The following is a 20,493-nucleotide window of genomic DNA, read 5'->3' on the forward strand; positions in this document are numbered from 1 at the left end:
TCCGGACTTGCTTCCTAGGGAATGGAACGTCAGACAGCCTATCACCGGCCGCAGCGATGTTCCGCCTTTGCCGGTGATAGGTTGTGCGCACTGTCATGTACGGACCTGGCTTCTTACACGACAGTGGGCTCAGCCCATCACCGGCCAAGGTGGAACATCACTGCGGCCGGTGATCGGCTGACGGCTGTCCGACGTTCACGTCCCCAGCAAGAGCGTAAGGCCAACGTAGGAACATGTGACAAAGTTTATTTTGTTTACCTTTTGCAGCCCGGGCATAGGGATACAGTATAGAGTGTCAGCGCCGGCGGCCGCAACAAACAGGAGGACCAGGAGTCAGCGCTTGCGGGTGATATGTGAGTATTAACCACGATGGGGACAACGCAGTGCTGGCTGATAATGAATTTTTTTTGGGGGGGGAGATACCGTTATATACCATGGAACTGCCATAAGTTTCAAAAATACCGCGATACACATATTTGGCCATATCACCCAGCCCTACTCCAAACTGTGGATGGCCAGATGTTGCAAAACTACAGTTCCAAGGGAGTTGTAGTTTTGCAACAGCTGGAGGTCCACAATTTGGAGACCACTGCTATAGAAGGATGAACATCACAACATCAAGCATCCGTTTCTTGTCCATATACAGATAAACAAAGACATGAGGTAATGCATCAAACCCCAGGGGGCTATTAACCAACTGAGCAGTCAAAGGTTCAGGAGGGAGGGGATGCAATACTGTCACTATACGGTCCTTTGATTGCAATCAGTATTGAGGGGCAGGTCTGGGGCACATGCACACTTAACACATTCAGCACCAAATATATTGATTTTTTTACTAACAGAAATTAATGTTGTGGAATCCCCATGGAAAGACAAAGCTTAATGTGTTATATGCAAATCAGTCTTACACCAGGACAGGAGAGACATCAAAGAAATAATGTGTGCTCTATGATACTGCGCCACAGTACAATAAGGAATAATGGCTGCAGGGCTAGCAACAAAAGATGGGGGGGGGGGGGGGGGGGGATTTACCACGGTATGTAGACTAGATTTTTGCTCTAAATTTGTCACTGCCACTACAAATTGTCGCAGATTAAAAATATAAGGTCACAGAGGGAGAACCATACAAAGTGGTGTACTCAAGTGTTATTTAAAAAACTAAATGTGTACTAGCACCATTTTTATCACATGCCATGGGACCATACAAACCACCATACAAATTTAAGGTGTAGAAAAATCGTTCACCTACACTACCCTTGATAAATTCCTCCCACGGTGTTTCAATAAGCTTTTGTAATACACCACAACATTGACAGAGCAGTGCAACATTCTGCATTGTATTCCTACCCAAGAAAGAAAAGCCAATATGACCATTTAGCACCTAATCCAGAGCATTAAAAGTAAAGAAATATGTTCTTTGCTGTATGGATAAATAGAAATCCCCAGCATATATGTAAATCTTCACATGTATCATCTAGTAGCAATATAGCTCCAACAGGGAACTGGAAATTTCTACACTCTGGAATGGTACAGCATCAATTCTACTCACTGTAGGTTATAAGGCATGTGGTGGATACAAAAGAGAGGCAGATATATACATTCTTTCTTTATACTTTTCTTTCGAATCCACTCCCCATTTTAGATTTAAAAAGAAATGCATCTGTTGCGCTGAGCGCTCCTGCCACTCACTCCGGCGCTCTCCTCCTGCTTCCTCCGGCAGGCCTGGGATTCGAATAGCGGGACAGGCCCGTCTGCGAATCTCGGGTCATCACTTACCTTCTGCTCCTGCTGACTTCCCCGCTACCTCTGTTCTCTGGCGCACGCCCGCATCCTGGGGCGCCACGCCATAGCTCTGAGATTTAAAGGGCCAGCACGCCCTAATTAGTAATTGCACCTGTCCCTTTCTTATAATTTGTTAGCAGCTTCCTCCCTCTACCTGTTGCCGGATCTTTGCTTGCCCTAGAGCCACTGATAAAGCGTTTCCCTGTTTGCCTACCTGTATTATGACCTGTATTCCCCTGCTACGTTCCTGACCACGTACCTGTGCCGCCTGCCTTGACCTTCTGCCTTCCTGACCACGAGTTGCCAGATCCCTCCTGTGCCACCTACCCACTCAGCAGCCTGTGTGGTTGTCGTGTCAGGGGTAGCAACCTGGGGGCCGCCTGCCGCAGCAAGTCATGCCTCTTTGCGGCGGGCTCTGGTGAAAACCAGCGGCACCTTAGACTCTGCTCCCTGGCACGGCCCAAGCCATCATCCACACAGGTACAGCAAATCTACTACCTCCATGAGTGTAACAGTATCAAACCGCCCTGTGGTAATCTGGGCTAATGCTCTTCGTGGCGATGATTTTAACAAGAGCTGTCAGGACTATTCTGCAGTTTTATTTACCTATTGAGCAGACAATATATATAGGGTCCCTAGAACTGTATTTTAGTGGTGCATCCCCATACAGGGCATCCCCAAGTCTGAACACATAGGAAATATCACTAACTCTAACATTATGGCCCAGATTTTTCATGTGCCAATTACATCACAGCAACCAATCACAGCTCAGATTTCATTTCCAAACGAGCTCTGTTAATTAAAGCTGAGCTGTGATTGGTTGTTATGGAAAAAACTGTTAGTTTGTAATTTAAGCACAATAAATCTGAGCTTATGTTTTTATCCCAGAAGGACCCCATTTGGCTTTTCTTACAAAGCACAAAGAAATGGTGTAAATCACAATGGAGATGTGATGAAATAAATTAAATAAAATGTTATTGAAATTTTGTGTCCAGACTATAGGAAAACCCTGCTTACACACTTTTCTCTATGTTATTCTATTTTGCAGCTTGTAAAGAATCAAGATTCATTCAAGTGCTTCTATATACTGTTTTTTTTTCCCCCCTTACCTAAAAGCCTGCACATGACAAATGCAGCTATATGGCAGTAAATCAATGAGTGGTCATTAATCTAGAAAATAAGGATGAGTCAGTAAAGCTGTATACAGAAGTACATATTAAATATCCATGCTTAGACAGTGAAGTGTTAAATAGATCTGTATGGATTATTCATGTAAATTGGCCAGGACATTGGGGAAGATTTATCAAAACCTGTCTAGAGGAAAACTTGCTGAGTTGCCCATAGCAACCAATCAGATCGCTGCTTTCATTTTTCACAGGCCCTTTCAAAAATGAAAGAAGCGATCTGATTGGTTGCTATGGGTAACTAAGCAACTTTTCCTTGGACAGGTTTTGATAAATCTCCCCCATTGTGATCCGATTCTCATCCATTTGTGTGTGCTACAATGAAAGTATGACCACATTCTGTAATCCAGTACATAAATCCATATGACGTACCTTATCTGTCAGTATTTACTGCCTAAAACTTTTTATTAATGGATTTCACACACAAAATATTCATCCAATGTTTCGATTCAAGTTAGACCTTTATTAAAGGTGTTTTTGGGTGACATGGTGCCTGGGGGTGTATGTAGCAGTGCCAGTAGCATAGTATATGCCAGTGTTTCTCAACCAGGGTGCCTCCAGCTGTTGCAAAACTACAACACCCAACATGCCTGGACAGCCAAAAGCAAAATAATATCTGTGATCTGTTTATATTTACTTGTATGCATTGGGTCTGAATAACATGACAGTAATGTGGTGGGCAGTAAACGCTTGGACATCATATAACTATAACAGGTAAACTAAGATTTGGTGTAATGTAGGACAGCTCAGGTTTACCATCTATTCTTCCTATAAAATATCACAGGGTTCATTTTATAAGTTTGGCCTGTACTGGCCAAATGAAGTTGTTGAAAATGGACGATTTCAACCAAAATGATTGTTCATTGGGTGGAATTCAACAAAAAGCAATTGCTTTAGCCAACTGAAGGCAGACTGTTATTTTCAGAAAAGAAGTTGGCTGTGTCCGTGACAGACGGACAAAAACTCTTTTGTCCATGAATGATCTTTTTGTCAGAAGATCATTCGTCCTTCGCCCAGTGTCAGTGATCATGTAGGTCTGGATTGAGATGCTGTAGAGATGTATGCAGCAGTGTGCGTTCTAGTTAGCTGGAGAGCTGCACCAGCCATTACAGCATTATATTTTATTACTCCCTCCAAAGTGATATTCTGACTGTACATCAATTTCTTACAAAATACACACCATAAAAAAAATATTAGGTCACCTTTGCTTTCAATGTGCTATAAATAACAAATAAAGTATGCTGCAAGAGAGATATCTATATCTATGCTATGTAGTTATATTACAGAAAAACAAAAATCGATGGATGTAGTGATATAGGCAGTGTATATTACCACTGATACTGAACAGCAAGACCAGTTACTAAACTAATTTTATCTATATAAATTATCTTAATGTTAATATTTTTTCTTTCGTTCAGATGACAGCAATTCCTACCAACTACCCCCCGTAAACATGGAAGCTCACCTTGACGAAGCAGGCATGTTTTTATGTGGGAAGAGAGACTCTTCTGGTAGTTGATTATTTCCTGCAGGGATAAAGGATCAGGCATGTTGAAACATGCCTGATTCTTCTTCTCTTGACATGTGTCAATGTGTGACCCCCAAACACACTAGATGGTTGGCTGATTCCTCCTAAATCGGCATATTCAGATGTCATCAGCAAATGTGCGTGGTCAACTTAAAGGGGTACTCCTGTAAAAACCTTTTTTTTGAGTAAATTGCCCAGCTTCTCTAATTCCTGCCTCCATAGCCTTTGGTATTTGGGTTCCCTGTCTGTGGCTAATGACACTGCTTTCCCCTGGGCTACAAAGCGTAGTGTCTGCAGCCAGGGGAATTGACAGTGCAATTCACCAATCATGGTCAAGGTGGGACACTGCTGTGGCCAGCAATGAGCGGCACTGTGATGTCATGTCTACAGCACCCACTGCAATCTGATACTTATCCCATGCATAGGGGACAAATTCTTTAAACACGGAATTTTCTTTAACAGTTTACTCTGAGCAGTGGGAAAGGGTTTAACACAGTTCCACTCTCAGGTTTTCCCATGTAACAAAGTGATGGCATATTACTAGGATTTGACATCACTTTATGATCAGTGGGTGTCTGACCTCTGTCGCCTCAGAGCCAGTGTCCAGCACATCTGGAGGCCTTATGCCTAAATTACAGCTACAAGTCAGTAAGTCAGCTCTGTCTGCTATCACTATCTTCAGTCAAGTCAAGTCTGTCAAAGTCACTGCAAGTCCCAGCAACCAGCAAGTCCCCTGTGTTACTGGTCATCTCTCTGGGATTCTGGCCTAGCTGTCTACCTCAGTAAAGCTACCGTTAACCCTGACCTAGCCTTGGACTCTTATTTGCCCTGCCTTACTAGGACTAACGGTGCTACCGTTCGGGTGGTTCTCGGTAAAACCACACCACAAACTTTGGCAGCACGAACAGGATACGAGTGTGTGCCATAGCCATAAAGCCACAACTTCCCCCTAGTCTGAGTCTAAACTGTGTCCAGGAAAAATCACATGCCGATGCGACAGAAGTTTGCGCCAGAAAAGCGTACGGGACTGTTATTACTACAGAGTGTTACTGGCAGCGCTGGTGAAATAGAGGGGGAGGTGAAAGAAAGACTGTTAACTGCTATTGTGGAGTGTGCAAAGTCCGTACCTGAAAGGTTGCAGAGGTTGTTCCTCGGGGGCCGAGGAACGCCTGTCACCTGATCCCGCTACCGGAGGACGATGACTGGCCAGCAACCCCGGAAGGGGAAAGTCCCGAATCATCTGAGAGTGTGCCCAGGCCTACTCCTAGGAGCAAGGAAGTTTGGCCTAGTCAGTGGGCACCAACATAAGTGCGTTGGCCTAGTCCAGCTGTTGCGGAGGTTTGGCCGGCCCACCAGGCACCAACTGCTCATTCCCCAGCAGCCAGGAGGATCTTGCCAACCCTGCCTACAGTCAATGTCAACAGACCTGGTGTTCCAGTGTCTGCACCGATATTCATGGGGAACCCTGTCCTCCCTACCTGCAACGGAGATCCCTTCACCCTGAGGGATTTCAAGGAAAGGATCCAGAGTTTGTTTGTCTTTTATTCTCTCCCTCCTAATCAACAGGTGCAGTTGCTCACAGGAGAGCTACATGGACCAGCACTAGAGGATGTCCGCACCTGGCCTGCCTCCAAGAAGGTGACTGTTGAGCAGATCTTTGAAGGACTGTACCAGGTATTTGAGTCACATTCTCCGTCAGAGGTACGTCTCCGGCTGTATGAAAAGCGACAGAAGCCAGGTGAGACCTTGAGAGCTTATGCCGTAGCCTTGCAGAATGCCCTAGAGACTGTCCAAAAATTAGATAGCATCACTCCTGAGCAGGGCAACAAGGTGTTGATGTACAGATTTATTGATGGGCCTCTTAATAAGTGGGACAAAGCTCAACTGAGAATGTTAGCGGTCCAAAATCCCAACATACCATTCCCCGCTTTCAAGAGACTGACTATACAAGTGATTGAGTCCAGGACTGAGTTAGAGGAAGTTTGTACACCCCTTGCACCCGTCCATAAAGCCACAAGGGGCGGTAGCCAGACCTATACCACCACCGTAACCTGTCCCCACCCCAGTGTCTTCTACTTTGCCAGTCACCGCAGTTCAAGCAACTCTGTCAGTCACTACAGATTCAGACCTACAGTGTATTAAACAAGACATTGCACAATTGACTAAGGTAGTCCAGGAGCTCGCCACCCAACCTGCTCCCCTCTCCCGTGAACAATCCTTGCCTAGAGAAACCCCCTCTGCTCCTGCCCCATGTAATCCCAGTTACTGTGCTCCTTCACCCACTAGATATTCTGGGAGTAATAGACCCTTCTGTACCCACTGTTACAAGTCTGGACATTGGACAATGCACTGCTGGGGTTTAAACGGAATTCCCTCTGGGGTCAAGGACCGGCCTCCAGGAGAACAGCCAGCAGTCACAACTACCGAATGCCCTAAGACAGGACTATCACGTTATGTTGCCTCTTGCCCCTATGTAAAGATTATTGTGGAAGGTGTACAGTTGGAGGCGTTGATAGATACAGGGTCACAAGTGTCTACTAGACCTAAAAATGTTTTCTATAAGTATTGGGATGCTCGTGTATTGTGTGAGCCTGATTATGTTGACGTGAGAGTAGTGGCGAGTAATGGGCAACCAATACCCAGACATGGATATTGGGAGCCAATCATTCAGCTGGGAGAGCACAAACTTAGAGGGCAGGGAGTGATTGTAACTAATGTGTCAGATAAGAGGTCTGCTGAGTTTATATTGGGGATGAACATGAAAAACTGTTTTGCTGAGATAGTAGATTACTTGCATGCCTCTCTACCCTACATGTCCCCCTCAGGCCAGTGTGCTGCGCAGCACCACTTGAAAGTCCTTTAAGCGGAACAGAAGTTTGCCAACAAGCAAGGCGAGATCTGTAGAGTACGAGTTCAAGACATCAGGTCGGTGACCTTACAACCAAATACAGAGACCATCATCTGGTGCCATGCACGTCCTGGAGTAAGGAACAAGGACTATCAAGCCCTGCTAGAGTCTATGTAGTTGGAAGACCATACTTTAGTCTGAGCTGCAAGAAGCCTTGTCACAGTTACCAATGGGAGACTTCCAGTCTGGTTAGTCAATCTGTCCAATGGGGCTACAGTCTTACCTTAATACACTCCAGTCGCCCAGCTGTATCTTCTAGGGTCAAGGGGCATCTTAACAGAACGCAAGGTGGCCCAACAGCGGGCGGCCCAAGTGACTCCGGGATCTGCTGCAAGTTCCCCTGAGCCCTGGTGGGCACAACTCCAAGTGGGAGATGAGACCACTCCAAGTGATCAAGTCAGTGGAATCATCAATGTCGCCAAGAGGTACCATGAGACTTTCAGTAAACACCCCACAGACTTTGGATGCACGTCCATGATCCCGCACAGGATCCTGACAGGCAAAAGCCCAACTATCAAAGAAAGACACTGTCCGGTCGCACCAGGCATGTATCAAACTGTTAACAAGATGCTGGTTGACATGAAGGACGCTGACATCATTCAAGAGAGTCAGAGTCCCTGGGCGGCGCCCCTTGTCTTGGTCAAGAAGAAAGATGGGACCATCCGTTTTTCTGTCCTGAGAAGACAGAGATTGTCAAGGACTAGCCTACGGCAAAAGATGTGAGAAGCTTCCTGGGATTTGCCGGCTCATACTGCCGCTTCATTCCCCACTTCGCCTAGTTTGCAGAACCCCTCACAGCTCTCTTACGGGGTACGGCGAAGGAGAACTACAGTGGAAGACAACCTGTTGAATGGGCCGAAGAGCAAGAAACAGCGTTCCGAGCTCTTCAACACCTGTTGACAGAACCACCCATTCTGGCATATCCAGACTACAGTCCGCCGTTCCGGTTGTATACTGATACCAGCTTTGAAGGTCTGGGAGCTGTCCTGTCCCAAGTTCAAGAAGGGCAAGAGCGAATGATAGCCTGTGTCAGTTGTAACCTGCAAGGAGCAGAGAAGAACGATACAAACTACAGCTCCTTCAAGCTGGAACTCCTTGCACAGAAAATTACCCGTTAGCCTATCTGATTACTGCCAAATTGGGTGCTGTCGAGCAGGGTTGGGCCTCCAGATTGGCCAATTGCAACTTCACCATCAAGCACATAAGCAGAAAGTGAAATGCCAATGCCGATGCACTGTCTCGGATGACCCCCGGTGAAGAACCACCTGTTGAAGACGAGTGGGAAGACGTGGAGATGCCCCCATTTTACCAGAAGTTCGTGAGTCAGAATGTTGTGATCACCCCAGAGAACGGTGAACTCAGGTCCGAAAAAGTCCAAGAAGACCTATATGCCTGGAAGACTCTACAAGACGAAAGACGAGTCATGGGGGATCTGGTGGACTACCTTCTGATGAAAAAGGTACCAACCTGTCTACGCCGGGGCCAGTGTGACTACGAGTTAAAACGTCTGTGGACTGTTGTACAGTTGTACCAAAAATCTTTGGATACGGTTTCTGGTGATCGGCTTCATAAAATTCTGGTTCTCCTAAGAGACGCTGCGATGGTCCTCAACGCATACCATGATCATTCGGCACATTTTGGAGTCCACAAGACCAAGGCTACTGTCAGACGGAGGTTCTATTGGAATGGGATGCGGAGCGACATCGAGAAATGGTGCAGTGAGTGTGCCGTGTGCAACGTCACCAAGAACGGGCGCAAAGACACAAGAGAACCCTCCATTCCATCCAGAGTGAAATTCCTAACCAGTTGGTCGCGGCCTAACCACAGCCCAGATGTTCTACATTCATTGGGTACAAATCTTTGGGTGTCCAGAGTCTGTCCTAACGGACCGGGGAACGGCCTTCAATGCCTGACTCTTCCAGGAGCTATGTCAGTTCCACACTTGCTACCTCAGTCACCTCACCAGCTCAAGTCCTGTCACCATTGGCACCAGTGAACAATCCGGTTTCCAGGTCTCCAGTATCTCTGCCAGCCAGTCCGAGTCAAGCTAGTGCAGAACCAGCTCCAACTCTGGAAATGGATCTTCAAGAGGCCTCTATCCCTCCAGTCATGCCAAGAGCTCCCGAAGAGGGAAGTGTTCCTGAGTCGCAAGAGGTGGTGCTGTGTAGATCCCAATGGTTTACCAGGGTCAGTTACCCGCAAGAAACAAGGATTAACATCATGTACAGTCAACAGTAAAGTTGTGTACTACACATAGTCATAAGTACACATAAAGTCATGTACACGTTTCCTGTACAGTAGGAATGTAACACTCACAACCACACAGTCCATAAAAATGTCTAATATGTCTAAAATGTCAAATGTGATATTTCTTGTGTCCTCTTGCTCAGGATACTTTGCTGGCCAGAAGGTATTCCTGTTACCCACAAAAGCACAAAACAAAAAGTCAAAGGTAACAAAATGTCAAATGTTATCTAAAAAAAATGTCTAACATAAGAAAATGTCTAGCATAAAAATAACTAGTGTTCTGGGGAGAAGTGTGTAATGCCAAAGGACCCCAGTAGCCCAGGCATTGGGCAGAGAGCCTCTGGCAACCCAATCCGCCAGTGTTATGTCTTAGTAATGTATAAAGTGTTGTCATGCATAGTCAAATGTCACAGTATGCATAGTCAAATGTCATAGTATGCATAGCCATAGTTTAATGTTATGATATACAGCGTCATAGTACATAAGTCATGTTATACCATAGTCATAGGTATGTTGTAATTATTATTATACATCGTCCTTATTCTCCAGTAATCCTTATTCTCCGTTAATACAAAATCTACCAGAGCATGTATGGACATTGATACAGAGACTCTATTATGTTATCAGTTCTTGTCTACAAAAACAGCCTGGAAATGGACATTGGATACAATGCTACAGGACTGCATGTGGCCCCACGGCAGTTTTGCTCCTCAAAGCTTTCCAGGATGGTAGTCAAGGGCAACTTTAGTTAAGTAGTGGGGTTTGTGATGTCCCAGTACGGAATATGCATCCCACAGTCCTATCAGATATGGTAACATGGTTATTAGTCACATGATAATGGTTCTCATATGTTTAAGCCACATGTTTTGTTACCCAGAGAGCACCAGGTGACCAGATGACCCGCAACTAGCCTATGGGCTCCTTGCTCAGTCCCCTTTATAAGAGGGGGAGGTACTACAATCTTTCTCTTCCACCACACGTTCTTGTGAGGTCAAGTCCAGTCCAGATGTCTCAGAGCCAGTGTCCAGCACATCTGGAGGCCTTAAGCCTAAATTACAGCCACAAGTCAGTAAGTCAGGTCATCTCTGTCTTCTGTCACTATCTTCAGTCAAGTCAAGTCTATTATAGTTAGTGTGGCTGTCCTAAAGTCTGTCAAAGTCACTGCAAGTCCCAGCATGCTGCAAGGTCCCATGTGTGACTGGTCACCTCTCTGGGATCCTGGCCTAGCTGTAAAGACTGTACCATCTGTCTACATCAGTAAAGCTACCGTTCACCCTGACCTGGCCTTGGACTCTTATTTGCCCTGCCTAACTAGGACTAGTGGTGCTACTGTTCGGGTGTTTCTCAGTAAAACCACGCCCTGGAGTCACAAAAATTTAGGGGATAATACCATCTGCCCCATACAACTCACATCGCACCCCCGTGGCACATCCCACTTGCTTGGCCCCCTTATAAACAGAATTGATGTTTACATTATCAAGAGGGCATGACTTCTTATATCTCCACAATGGAGCACAGTGAGAGCACATGACATGACATGAAGTAGGTGACATAACCTTCCATGAGAGTACAATGGATAATTTTAGCATAAAGTAGCCAACCCCTCTAACCGTTTTGCTCCCAGCTAAACCTGGAACAAATTTACAGCACACAACAGTTATAAAAGTAGCAAACACATTCCCACAGGGATGCCAGTTGGACACTGCACTATGGCTGAATCTGTCAGCTGTATTTGCTGCAGCAGGCTATAAACAAAAACTGTACCTGTGCTGGAGCTGATATCGGTTGTCACCTTTTTATTTCTCAGTCAAGTGTCAATGAGGTGGGCCATGGTGCCCAAGTGCACTGCGGTCAGCGTTTAGCCGGCCGCAGTGATGTCCCGCCTCGGCTGGTGATAGGCTGAGCACACTGTCATGTAAGGAGCCTGAGCAGCAGGGAGAAGGTGGGGCCCGAGCTCCTTACATGACAGTATGCTCAGCCTATCACCGGCCGTGGCGGGACATCGCTGCGGCTGGCAATACGTTGACCGCAGTGTGATGTTCTGAGCTTAAGAAGCAGGGACCCGAGCACCCACGGGAGGAATGGGACGCCGATACCGGCACAACGGGGGAACATGGAAAGGTGAGCTAAAGTTATTTTTTTTGTCTGTTTTTGCAGCCCCGGGCACCGGGGAAGGCATTTCTCCTTTAAGCATCATGCAAGAATCCAAAGGATAGGGGATAAGTTTTAGATCGTGGGGGGTCTCACCGAGTATGCGCATGATACTGTACACGTGAATAGACCCTTAAAGGGGTACTCCGGCCCTAAGACATCTTATCCCCTATCCAAAGGATAAGGGATAAGATGTCGGATCGCGGGGGTCCCACCACTGGGGACCCCCGCAGTCTCTCATGCAGCGCCCACCTGCCAGGCAGGAAATGTTTTATGGAAGCACACTACCACTGGTTTAGGGGGGCACCTGCCTGAGATTCTCCTCCATCTTTCCTACACTTGACATTTTTCCTGGAAACAGGTTGTATTAGAGCAAAGATTGTCTTATTGTGTGGCAATAATCATTTATAGTACAGGTTAGAGTTTTGGCATATACTGTATTGTATAAAGCAGGTGCCCTGGGTAAGGGTCTTTCTGTATGGTGAAGTGTTTTTGTTATGATAGTAGTACCCCTTTATATCATATGGTGATTTATGTAGCTGAGCCCGCTTGCCTTAGTGTGTGCAATTGATGTAGGTATTATCTAATGATTCTGTGTTTATTTACACTGGGCTATTGTATTACTATGGTCTTGAGCTATTAGATGTGACATCACTTGGTCCTTTATCATTGTTTTGTGGCATTACACCTATACTGTGCATTAAATGTGCATAATGTTTCTTATACATCTGCTATGACTTTAAAGTGCGCATTAAAACTTTCCTGTGACTTGATTTTATCATTTATATTCTGTGACATCACTGTGAATAGTAACCCTTTCATAGGATTTGACAGTATTTACTATCCATGTGCTGTGACATCACTGTCTGTTATTCCTTTTCAGCTTACAGAGAATCTGTCATCAGTGTCATTCACACTAACCTGTTGGGACAGTCTTGAAGTGGCAGTGGCACTGATGAAAATGAAACATACCACAGGCTGGCAGGTTTGGTGCACAGGCAACACCCCAGGGCCATGCTGATGTCATGGCTGATGCTTCCTCACTCCGCCCGACTGCGAGAAGGCATGACGTCAGCGAGCTCTTGGAGTGCCGTCGGTGCACCAAGCCTACTGCCCAAATAGGCAGGTGAACAGAGCCATGGATCAGCCTGTGGTAAGAACCATTTTCATCAGTGTCACCGGCACTACAAGCCAATACCAACAGGTTAGTGTAGGTGACACTGATGAGAGATTCCCACTTATAATACTCTTTAACAATATGTGGACAGGGCACAGGAATCCGTGAACTATAAACATTTTTGAAAATTTTAATCTAGTTTATATGTTTTATGTTATTATTTGAATGTTTACAGATATGAGGATAAAATGCACAGACTGGTGTCAAAATGGGAGTTGTTCACTATTGGTGCAGACTGCAATAAGATGATAATTGTGTTCCAAGCGTAATGTAATTTTAGAGAGCCCAATATAAAGGTCTGCCAATGTAACTCCCAGTAGACGTTTCAGTGCATGCAAGATTCCTCTTCATGGATTGGGTGTAAACCCACATAGCCATGTGTCTTCTACATGAGAACAGCACATATAAACATTGTTGCATCTAAGATTACTTAAAGTAAATAGATAAGCCCAATGACTTGATACATGGCTTTATATAACAAAAATGACACATTAGTATTTACTAAAAGCTACAGAACGGCATATACACATCATCCGAGAACATGAAAGTTAACTGAGTCAACCGAAACAAGAAACCAGCATTTAACAATCACAGGGAAGTCTTTGACTAGTTACCATATATACTCGAGTATAAGCCGACCCGAATATAAGCCGAGGCCCCTAATTTCACCCCAAAAACCCAGGAAAAGTTATTGACTCGACTATAAGCCTAGGGTAGGAAATACATCATCCCCCTGTCATTAACACCCCCATCATCATCACCCTGTCATTATCAACCCCGTCATCATCATCCCGTCATCATCACCCCCCTTCATCATCACACCTGTCAATCCCTTTCAGTGGTCTTCAACCTGCGGACCTCCAGATGTTGCAAAACTACAACTCCCAGCATGCCCGGACAGCCGATGGCTGTCCGGGCATGCTGGAAGTTGTAGTTTTGCAACATCTGGAGGTCCGCAGGTTGAAGACCACTGAGAAGGGATTGACAGGCGGAGAGTTCACTCGAGTATAAGCCGAGGGGGGCGTTTTCAGCATGAAAAATCGTGCTGAAAAACTCGTCTTATACTCGAGTATATACGGTATGCATCTACAGTCTATGACCATGAAGTAATGCGAGGTGATTATTCCTATTTAAGTTTTTGCAATAGTTTTATCCATGACATTTACTGTGTACAACAATACAGTACAAGGAATGGTGTTCGTTCATGATCTCATTGCTTCATACCTCCATTGCAGACACAACACGACAGCTTGTCGCTCAGTGTAAATACCAAAGATAATCCGCCAAATTCTTCATTCTGGGGATAAAATACAAATTTCACACGTGTGAATGGAGCTGTTTTGCTTTGATCAGATACAAGCGATGTTTGTCATTTCAAGAATTCAGTGGGGTCACTCCATGGCTTGGCCCCAAACCCTCTTATTATTTTGGACCTCAGATGGTAGAATACAACCCCCCCTAGTACACAGACTCTATGGAGCTCGATTTCTCAAGATCATATAGCTGTTCCTAAAAAACCTCACAATAAATGAATACATATATCCCTGATATGGAGAATCCAGGAACATACATGGCTACACATTTGGATCCATGCCTCTCCAACCCTCCGCATGTATGTATATAGTACAGTATGGATGGATCTCTCATTCTCATCAACAGCAAACACAGGCACGCAAACATGACATGTCTCCCTTCTCTATACTGACGCACTGTAGCCGGTATCACTCCTGTATTCCTGCATATATTAGAGGCCCAATCCTTACCTCTCGATTTCTTTGTTTAATGGCAAGATAAGTCGATCCTATGCAGTCCAACTCAATGAGACCAGTATTAACTCACTTTATTTTGGTGTGACAATTAATAAAGATAAGTTATTGTATATAGGTCTATGGGAAATTTAGGGCATTATTGGATCACCTAAGGTGATCTATAGGAAATAATGGTCCTATGCAGTCGTCACTAAGCCCACCCACTTTCATCCAATGCTAAATCCCATTATCTCACATCCCTTCCCCACAGAACATCAATTTATACCCGAAGGCACTAAACATATTATGCCTCCATCTGGCTATATTCTACCAATACTATTATGTCTATAAAAGAAGACAAGCTGATTCCCAAAAAGGAATGGCACAACATATCTCCCAGTGACCATTCATACAAGAATTCACCTGCATCTCCTCACCTGCTACAATGCAGAAATGCCGAGGATGCTGAGAGCCCTTGTATTCTCTGCTGCCTCCATGAATCCTTCCTCTCTCTCCCTCCAGCAGTGTCCCCTCCCCCTCCCAGTATCCTAAATCCCTCCTCTCTGAACACATTTCTCCTCCTTGCTCCCAGTGTCACCAGTGCTATACTGTACTATGTCATCATCATCTCTCCCAGCATCCTTCCAGCTCTTCCCTTATACCCTTACATTCTACAGCATCCCCTCTGGTAGGAAATGAGACCCCATTTATCAAGAACAAACGCCATTCTTCTACACATGGGGGGGTATTTATCAAAGGATTTATGTGTTTTTTTTTCTTGTGTCTTTTTGTGCCAAAGTTTGGCGCATCTTCTCCACTGTCATTTTTACAACTTTCTCAAAATCACACGGTCCTGTGTGTGATTTTAAATTTAGTCAGTAATTCATCATTTGCGCCAATCAATCGCAATTTTGGTGCAAATCCCGATTTTTTTGGGCGCAAATCACCGCCAAGAAATTTTGCACATGGAAAACACACTTAGCAATGTCAGAAAATGTAAAGGCGTCAAAATACATTAAAACAATTTTTTTTTGTGAAAGCAGCGACGCCTCCAGGGCTGCTCAATACTATCCTGCGACATAGTTGTCTCTGAGGAACCTTCACCCTCCGTTGAGCCAGCATTGGACATGGCCACACAGGTTCAGGAAAGGTAAGCACTAAAGCAGTGGTCTCCAACCTGCGGACCTCCAGATGTTGCAAAACTACAACTCCCAGCATGCCCGGACAGCCAACAGCTGTCCGGGCATGCTGGGAATTGTAGTTTTGCAACATCTGGAGGTTCGCAGGTTGAAGACCACTGCACTTAAGTAAAAAAAAAACTACCCAAGTTGAAAATAAAATCCATTTCACATGGTGACTATAAACCCCACAAAAGAATATAACTCATGTCACTTGCTGATATACTGCAGGAGGGACTCCGAAATGGCTTCTCTACAGGGTAACATACGCGTCCTCTGTGGTGGTAAGTTCTGTGTAAAAGGCGCCAAAATTACTAACAACTTGCACCAAATGATAAATTTGGTGCATGTCCACGAAAACCAAAGTGAAAAAAAAAGGGTAAAAAGAAACTGTCAACAGGCAAAATTGATAAATACCCCCCATGGAGATTTATCAAAACCTGTCCAGAGGAAAAGTTGCCCAGTTGCCCATAGCAACCAATCAGATCGCTTCTTTCATTTTTAACATGGCCTCTGCAAAATGAAAGAAGTGATCTGATTGGTTGCTATGGGCAACTTTTCCTTTGCACAGGTTTTGATAAATCTCCCCCAAATATTACTTCATATTCAGTCTGTTTTTATTGAAAAGATGTTTAACTCACTGTTTACTAAAACAGACAGCTTACATTTGTATGACCATAGAATAAAATAGTACAATAAAACATAAAATAAACATAGAATAAAAGTACAATAAAGTTAAAAAGGATATAAATATAAACAAGGAAAAATGAACTGAAAAACATTATGGGGGGTATTTATAAATTTTGCCTGTTGACAGTTTCTTTTTACCCTTTTTTTTCACTTTGGTTTTCGTGGACATGCACCAAATTTATCATTTGGTGCAAGTTGTTAGTAATTTTGGCACAAATGTTGAAATCGGCTGTTCACAGCGCCTTTTACACAGAACTTACCACCACAGAGGACGCGTATTTTACCCTGTAGAGCAGCCATTTCGGAGTCCCTCCTGCAGTATATCCGCAAGCGACAGGAGTTATTTTCTATTGTGGGGTTTATAGTCATCATGTGAAATGGATTTTATTTTCAACTTGGGTAGTTTTTTTTGGTTACTTTAGTGCAGTGGTCTTCAACCTGCGGACCTCCAGATGTTGCAAAACTAGACCAGATGTCTAGTTTTGCAACATCTGGAGGTCCGCAGGTCTGAGACCACTGCTTTAGTGCTTACCTTTCCTGAACCTGTGTGGCCATGTCCAATGCTGGCTCAACAGAGGGTGAAGGTTCCTCAGAGACAACTATGTCGCAGGATAGTATTGAGCAGCCCTTGAGGCGTCGCTGCTTTCACAAAAAAATGTTTTAATGTATTTTGACGCATTAACATTTTCTGACATTGCTAAGTGTGTTTTCCATGTGCAAAATTTCTTGGCGGGGATTTGGGCCAAAAAAACGGGATTTGGGCCAAAATTGCACCAAAGATCAATTGGCGCAAATGATGAATTACTGACTAAAGTTGAAATCACACACAGGACCATGTGATTTTGATAATGTTGTAAAAATGACAGTGGAGAAAATGCGCCAAACTTTGGCACAAAAAGACACTGCACCAAAGCATTGCGCCAAAGTTACGTAAAAAAAAAACACATAAATCCTTTGATAAATACCCCCCTATATTATTTCAACCCGACTCTAGTCTGCAGCTTTATTAGCAATATCATTTTATCATTTGCTTTTATTTTAAAGAGTAATTCCCATCTAAGATATTGATGGTATATTGACAGGAACCTGTACATATCTCCAGGAAAGAACCCCCCCATCCCCCATCCCACCTGGTAAGTTAGCTATTGGGTATTCTATAGAAGTATACTTACATGTCCCAGCCACCTTTCAATGGCAGCCTCACCATGCATGATAGGGTGTGGGGGTCCCCATTCTGGAGATAAGACCCAGATGTATCAGACATTTATGGCATTTTAGCCTGCGGCCATGCTGTAAATGTCTATGTTGGGAATACCGCTTTAATGTGCTTTTACTACAAATGAGCTGCCTGTAAAATTTCTAGCATTTCCTCAGGAGAGATCCAAGCCTAAAACAACTCCCTGGAGTAATCCAAATACAAAAGAAATGGTTAGGAAATGATTTTATTGTCTCCCAAAATGTACAGATAACAGTAAGCCATTTTAGGGACCATTCTGAATTGCTATATGTTCCACAGGGTCAACAGACACTAATGTTTTTTCTATGAGCAGGTATAAATTTACACTAATATTGTTTAGACTAGAGCTCTGCGCAGGACTGTTATATTAATCCCACTGCCACCCGCTCCCGATGAATTTCTGACCATCACCGCCTGTTTCCGCAATGTGTGTGTTCCAATCCCACCAGCTCCCGCCAATATTCTGAAAGGTACCTATTGCCAAGTTATTGACACTGTCCCCCAGCCGTGCCAGGCTCCTAAATAGCACATCTGCTTAGTACTGCAACCAACATGGCTGACATTACTGAAGTGTGCTTGTGCATAAACTGATACGGCTATAAGCAGATATGCCATTCAGGAGCACAGAAAAGCTAGGTGAGAATGTTGCTTCTATGTGGATCACTTTATGCACAGACACAGTTCAGAACTCATATATTAGTCCGTGTAATGGTGTCGTGGCTAGTGATGGTGGCCATGTGGTTGCTGTACTATGCACATGTGCCATTCAGGAGCCTGAGAAAGCTGTGTGTGACAGTCAGACCCTGTAGGAATCATGAACCTGTATAGTATTACAGAGCCTGACTATCACACACTGCTATAAGCAGATATGCCATTTGGGTACATGGAAAAGTTGCATGAGACATTCTGACCTAGCTTTTCTTTGCTCCTGTATGGCATATCTGCACCCCATGTACTATAGAAAAGTCACAGGGCACTGATGAACACTAACTTTGTACAAGGCACTGGTGGTGAGCACTAAGGCAGCTGTTTGTAGCGTCTGATTCTTTCTAATGAGTTTTGCTGCGCTGTGGATGTTGGCATAAGTAGTTGCCTCAACACCCCTGGTACCTGTGAGTCTATGCCATTGAAGAGAAGTTTACCAGGCGGATGTCAGGATAGGCAAACCTTGGAATCAGGCCTTTCCTTGCTGGAGCTCCCACAGGCTTCAAATGAATCCTCAAAAACGGTGATGTCACAGTACAGGGATAATACACACAGTGATGTCACAGTACAGGGATAATACACAGTACAGGGATAATATACACAGTGATGTCACAGTACAGGGATAATACACACAGTGATGTCACAGTACAGGGATAATACATACAGTGATGTCACAGTACAGGGATAATACACAGTACAGGGATAATATACACAGTGATGTCACAGTACAGGGATAATACACACAGTGATGTCACAGTACAGGGATAATACACACAGTGATGTCACAGTACAGGGATAATACACAGTACAGGGATAATATACACAGTGATGTCACAGTACAGGGATAATACTCACAGTGATGTCACAGTACAGGGATAATACATACAGTGATGTCACAGTACAGGGATAATACACAGTACAGGGATAATATACACAGTGATGTCACAGTACAGGGATAATACACACAGTGATGTCACAGTACAGGGATAATACACACAGTGATGTCACAGTACAGGGATAATACACACAGTGATGTCACAGTACAGGGATAATACACAGTACAGGGATAATACACACAGTGATGTCACAGTACAGGGATAATACACACAGTGATGTCACAGTACAGGGATAATACACACAGTGATGTCACAGTACAGGTATAATACACAGTACAGGGATAATAAACACAGTGATGTCACAGTACAGGGATAATACACACAGTGATGTCACAGTACAGGGATAATACACACAGTGATGTCACAGTACAGGGATAATACACACAGTGATGTCACAGTACAGGGATAATACACACAGTGATGTCACAGTACAGGGATAATACACACAGTGATGTCACAGTACAGGGATAATACACACAGTGATGTCACAGTACAGGGATAATACACAGTACAGAGATAATATACACAGTGATGTCACAGTACAGGGATAATACACACAGTGATGTCACAGTACAGGGATAATACACACAGTGATGTCACAGTACAGGGATAATATACACAGTGATGTCACACTACAGGGATAATACACACAGTGATGTCACAGTACAGGGATAATACACACAGTGATGTCACAGAACAGGGATAATACACACAGTGATATCACAGTACAGGGATAATACACACAGTGATGTCACAGTAGAGGGATAATACACACAAGGATGTCAGAGAACAGGGATAATACACACAGTGATATCACAGTACAGGGATAATACACACAGTGATGTCACAGTACAGGGATAATACACACAGTGATGTCACAGTACAGGGATAATACACACAGTCATGTCACAGTACAGGGATATAACACACAGTGATGTCACAGTACAGGGATAATACACAGTACAGGGATAATATACACAGTGATGTCACAGTACAGGGATAATACACACAGTGATGTCACAGTACAGGGATAATACACACAGTGATGTCACAGTACAGGGA

General features: G+C 44.3%; 1 protein-coding gene across 4 annotated transcripts in view; it reads right to left on the reverse strand.

Annotated features, from left to right (window-relative positions):
- Positions 1-15,246, reverse strand: part of APC2 (APC regulator of WNT signaling pathway 2) — an 86,841-nt gene extending 71,595 nt beyond the window's left edge. The window contains exons 1-2 of one of the 4 annotated variants that reach the window (XM_056516744.1): positions 15,163-15,246; positions 14,202-14,274 (exon numbers count right to left, since the gene is read on the reverse strand). In XM_056516744.1, the coding sequence (XP_056372719.1) occupies positions 14,202-14,207 (6 nt within the window). In that variant the 5' untranslated portion in view covers positions 14,208-14,274; positions 15,163-15,246. Of the gene's footprint in view, positions 1-2,891; positions 3,042-14,201; positions 14,275-14,740; positions 14,866-15,148 lie in introns of those variants that run through there. The other 3 variants (XM_056516755.1, XM_056516761.1, XM_056516772.1) reach the window with 3 other exon arrangements.
- Between the last annotated feature and the right edge of the window lie 5,247 nt (positions 15,247-20,493).

This window comes from Hyla sarda, chromosome 1 (genome assembly GCF_029499605.1).
Source record: "Hyla sarda isolate aHylSar1 chromosome 1, aHylSar1.hap1, whole genome shotgun sequence".
NCBI classification, from domain to species: Eukaryota; Metazoa; Chordata; class Amphibia; order Anura; family Hylidae; genus Hyla; species Hyla sarda.